Genomic DNA, 5,000 nt, shown 5'->3' with positions numbered 1-5,000 from the left:
CTAGTAATCTACCAAAATCTCTCCGACTTTCTCTTTTCTTCTTATTTGCCTTCATCATTTTTATTCCTTCATTATCACTCTCACTGTCATTCATACTCACTACCGATGCCAGCAACAAAGTGAATACCTTGGACAATGTAGGATGCCATGAGGGCGGCAGTATTGTCGTTGCACATGAGCCAGCCATGCGCTAAGTCTCGTTTGATCTGGAGGGCAAAGAGGTAGCGTGTGTACTCTTCCTCCAGCTGGGCGGGGTCAGGGGTGTAGAACTTGACGCAGAACCTCAGCACTGGTTCTACCTGGCTCAGACACACCTGTAACAAATATCTTAATCAACATATCTTCTATGTTTTTACTGATTATATCTCATTCAGTTTGAAATTCAACAGATACTATATGTTTTGTGAATGTAAGTACAATCAGATAAGAATAAAGACAATTTCCATCTTTTCATCAAAAGTTATCAATCTATTAAAAACTGAAAACAAGAACTGAAGAAGTACTCCTAGTCAATCTATCAGTTAACTGGGAAATCATATTGAGAAAACTTTTCATTTGAAGTTATATTCTGGAATCTCATAATAAATATTAAACTTACCAGAGGACTATACAACAAATACTATTTAATAAAGTACCATTTATCAAAGTCAATGAGAGTCATCACATGTTTATGTGTAAGGATAAGGATAAGCCAGATTTGCGGAGCAGACGCTACGCCGGGCTTGTATGCACGTGAGAGAATGTGCCAACAAGTGTTGACTCTGGTTTATGTGTATGTACATATGCATGTGTAGTTTTTTTTGAAAATACAAATCATCTCGACAATGATGTTTTTTCTCTTTATCAGTTTATCTCAAATATACAAAACAAATATAAGTTTGCCATAAAGTAGCACTCATAAATCTTCATTTTCCCTAAGACTTCCAGTATCCCATTCAATAAATTCAAAGATAAAATGACTTTTCCTACTCTGTTTCACTTTGTATAAACGGTTATTGCAGGCAACCCTTCAGCATTTGTAAAGCTGATTTTACCCGTTTGACTTTATGTGAATCGTTAATGCAAAGAAAAAAATGGGATTCATAGTTCAATTTGAGCAAAACTTCACATACAACTTCAAAATCTTAAGGGAGAGGGGCTTCTTATTGTAAGGGGGGGGGGATGCTACACACAAACGCTAATAAGAGTAATACAAACATAATATTAAAATATTAATAAAAGTCAGATTGGCAGATTTCTGTTTCTTTCCTTATTCATTTTTTTTTCTCTTTTAATTTGCGTTTAACAAAGAGGACTTCATTTCCTTGGAGACAGGGGAGCTTAAGAAAATCGTCCATATTGCCATGACTGTCAGCATCATCACCTTTATTCTTATTCAATTGTATGTTTTCATTTTCTCTTGTGTCCATGAAAACAAAAGAAAATCAATGAGTAAACTAAATTAAACAGAATGATGCCATATTTTTGCGGAAGGAAAGATCCTATCGAGACGTTCGTGGTGATGGACTACATGCAACACATTTGAATGGCATTATTATTTCAAATAAACTACCATTGCAAATCAGTCAGTCATCAAATAATTATCCTTGCCACCCTGTCAATCGTCAGAGATATCATTATCAATTTATTCATCACCAAATATTTATAAATATTAAATATTTATCATAGTAACTAGGACATGTACGGCATAGTGTGATATGACTTTACTTCACTCCCCTTAATAACTGCTGATTACATCAAACTTTGAACCCCAATTAAAAGGAAACCAATCTCATCTGCCGTTCCATCATCGACTCAACCAACCTGTCGATTCATGGGTTTCTCGAGGTCAAGCCAGTAGCGGGTGTTGCCGTCCGTGTACTCGAGGCCGAAGTAGTCGGACTCCAGGAGGTTGAGCTGGCGACACACCTGTTCGAGGAGCACCGAGGCGCACGCTTTGCTCTGGAAGGGGAGATAAGACGAGAAGACTTTAGCACAATAACATGGACATGGAATGCGAGAGGCGAGCTTTTCTGCCTAGGCGAGATATCACAAAAAAAGGCAAAATGACACATTCTTGTACCTAAATCAATATTAAACCTGGAGAGTGAAATCATGGTAAATCAACTAATACATATGTACAAAAAGTCTGAGTAGAAAGCATATGTATGTATATATATATATATATATATATATATATATATATATATATATATATATATATATATATATATATATATATATATATATATATATATATATACACACACACACATTTTTTAAATGTATGATACAAGTTGTATCAGAGTACACAAGAACTCATGCGAGCGTGAATGTGTACTCACACTCGCTAAAATGTTTAATCAGAGTGGTGCCTCGCCAGAGGCGTAGTAGAGGAGAGGGGAAAGGAGGGAGAGAGGAAGCGAGGGAGAAGCATGGGAGGGAGGGAGGGAGGGAGGGAGGGAGGGAGGGAGAGAGAGGAGAGAGGGAGAGAGAGAGAGAGAGAGAGAGGAGGAGAGAGGAAGGGGGAGAGAGGAGGGGAGGAGAGAGAGGAGGAGAGAGAGAGAGAGAGAGAGAGAGAGAGAGAGAGAGAGAGAGGGGGAGGGGGAGAGAGAGAGAGAGAGAGAGAGAGAGAGAGAGAGAGAGAGAGAGAGAGAGAGAGAGAGAGAGAGAGAGAGAGAGAGAGAGAGAGAGAGAGAGAGAGAGAGAGAGGGAAAGGGAAGGGGAGGGGAGGGTAGAGAGGAGAAAGAGAGAGAGAGAGAGAGAGAGAGAGAGAGAGAGAGAGAGAGAGAGAGAGAGAGAGAGAGAGAGAGAGAGAGAGAGAGAGAAAGAGAGAAAGAGAAAAAGAGAAAAAGAGAGAAAGAGAGAAAGAGAGAGAGAGAGAGAGAGAGAGAGAGAGAGAGTGGGGGGGAGGGGTGAAAATGAAAATGAAACGAAAAAGAGAGAAGAGACGAGAAAAGAGTGAGTAAAAAGAGAGAAAGAGAGGGGAGGAGAGAGAGAGAGACTCGGCACACATGTAGCAGTTTCCCAGAATCCTACAATAAGGTGAGGCCGCTGGCGTTGACCCCTGACATTCGGAACCTCCTCTTTCCCCTCGTTTCTTCTCCCAACTGCCTTGCCTCCACCCCCTTTTGTTCTCCCCATTTCCCCATCTTGGGGAATTTTCCCTCTTTACCCATCTTTCTTTTTTTCTCTCTATTTAGCTACAATTTGGTTTTCGTTTCTCTATGCCTGAAATTGTGTTTCATCGCCCCCCTGCCCCCCTTCCTTTCCCCCCCTCACTCCTCCCTTCTACCCCACGACCAAGTTCTGATCATCTGTTTACACACACATACACACACACAGCCGTTCTAATTTGCATCCTCTCTGTTGGATTCTTCCTCTCTCGCTCTTGCTCTCTCTCTGACTATGAATGTGAGTGTGAGAGAGAGGGAGTAGAGTGGGGAGGGTGCGTGTAAGTATGTGCATATGCTTCTGCGTGCGCACGTGTTTGTGCGTTTGCGTGAGTGTTTGAACATGAATGCGCACTTGTGTGTAGAGGTGTGTATGTGATTTTTGCGAGGGTGTGTGTATATGTTTGTGCGTGTATTCATATGCTTACGCTTACGAGTGCTTGTATGCCCTTTTATGTACGTGTACGTGAGTTACGTGTGTATGTATTTCCATCTTATAAATTAATTAAAAAAAAGAGCCATTTCCTCAAAGTGGCCAGTGACGTAATCAAGAGCCCCAGAGTGACCTCTGTGACCTACGCCCAGTACCTCCCTCTTCTCTCTCTCTCTCTCTCTCTCTCTCTCTCTCTCTCTCTCTCTCTCTCTCTCTCTCTCTCTCTCTCTCTCTCTCTCTCTCTCTCTCTCTCTCTCCTTTAGTTTAGTCTTGCCTGTTTCCTCCTGTTTATATCCTTCTCATCATATTCATTAGGGCCATCAACATTTACTTTTTTGCTATTTTGTGTCACTATTATTGCCATCCTCCTCCTCATCATCATCGTTTGTACTCACTGTCATCATCAATATTAGCTATGATTTTATGACCATTACTGATCCTCAGCCACTATTACTGTCATCATCATCAACATCATTATACTCATTATCCTCAACAATATTAACTATGACTAAATGCCCATTACTGATCATCACCTTCATCGTTATCAGTTTAATTAAAGAAGAAATATTTCAAAATTCTCACATACACCTTTGATATGTAATCCAGCGATCAATTACGGTAACAGGTAAACAATACAACAAGATATAATGATGATAAATGATGATGATAATGATGATGATGATGATGATGATGATGATGATGATGGTGGTGGTGATGATGGTAATGCTGATAATAACAATAATAATAACAATAATGATAATGATAATAATAATAAGAAGAAAACGACAAAAAAGAAAGAAGGCAGAAAAGCCTTGCCACGTAAGTATGACTGGCGTAAAAATTGCTTTAGCCTCCTTCGACCAGCGTGCAGATGTCGGAGAAAACGAAACCGTTTCGCCCTGACTTTGCATAGCCCCCCTAACACCCTACCCTCTACCTACCCACCTCGTCTTTCCTTCCCCTACCCTTCCTCTCTACCCTATCTTACCCCCCCCCCCCATCTTTATTCTCTTTCCCTCCCCTCTCTCCTCTATCCCACCTCACTCCCCCCACGCCCCCTCCCCTCCTCCTCGTGCACAGTGCTTCGTAGTGCACATTCTCATTCAGCCTCTGACCGGGTTTTTCTTTATTCTAAGTCGTCTTCTTCTTCTTCTTTCTTTACTGCGTCGACGAAAAGCAAGATGACGAGAACAAGGCGAAAAAGAAGGGGATGACCAAGAAGAAATGGGAGATGAAGGTAAGAGAAGAAAAACAAAGTAGTCGAGAAGGAAGAAAAGAAGCAGTAGTCGAGAAGAGAGGAGAAAAAAAATAGAAAATAGACGAGAAAAAAAGCCGAAGGATAAAAAAAGGAAAAAAATAAGAAGGTATGGCAAAGAGCGTGAAACGAAATGGGAAAACAGCCAAACGTAAAAAAA

General features: G+C 40.7%; 1 protein-coding gene across 7 annotated transcripts in view; it reads right to left on the bottom strand.

Moving 5' to 3' along the window:
* Cdep (Chondrocyte-derived ezrin-like domain containing protein) overlaps positions 1-5,000 on the bottom strand; it is a 310,534-nt gene that overhangs the window by 41,379 nt on the left and 264,155 nt on the right. For all 7 annotated transcript variants that reach the window (XM_086540791.1, XM_086540789.1, XM_086540794.1 and 4 more), the window contains 2 exons: positions 1,804-1,941; positions 128-314 (listed from right to left, as the gene is read on the bottom strand). In XM_086540791.1, coding sequence (XP_086396917.1) covers positions 128-314; positions 1,804-1,941 — 325 coding nt within the window. The remainder of the gene's footprint in view (positions 1-127; positions 315-1,803; positions 1,942-5,000) is intronic.

Source organism: Penaeus japonicus, unplaced genomic scaffold, assembly GCF_977035675.1.
Source record: "Penaeus japonicus unplaced genomic scaffold, GWHDUDI00000001_assembly GWHDUDI00000010, whole genome shotgun sequence".
Lineage (NCBI taxonomy): Eukaryota > Metazoa > Arthropoda > Malacostraca > Decapoda > Penaeidae > Penaeus > Penaeus japonicus.
This window is presented reverse-complemented; position numbering and strand designations above follow the sequence as displayed.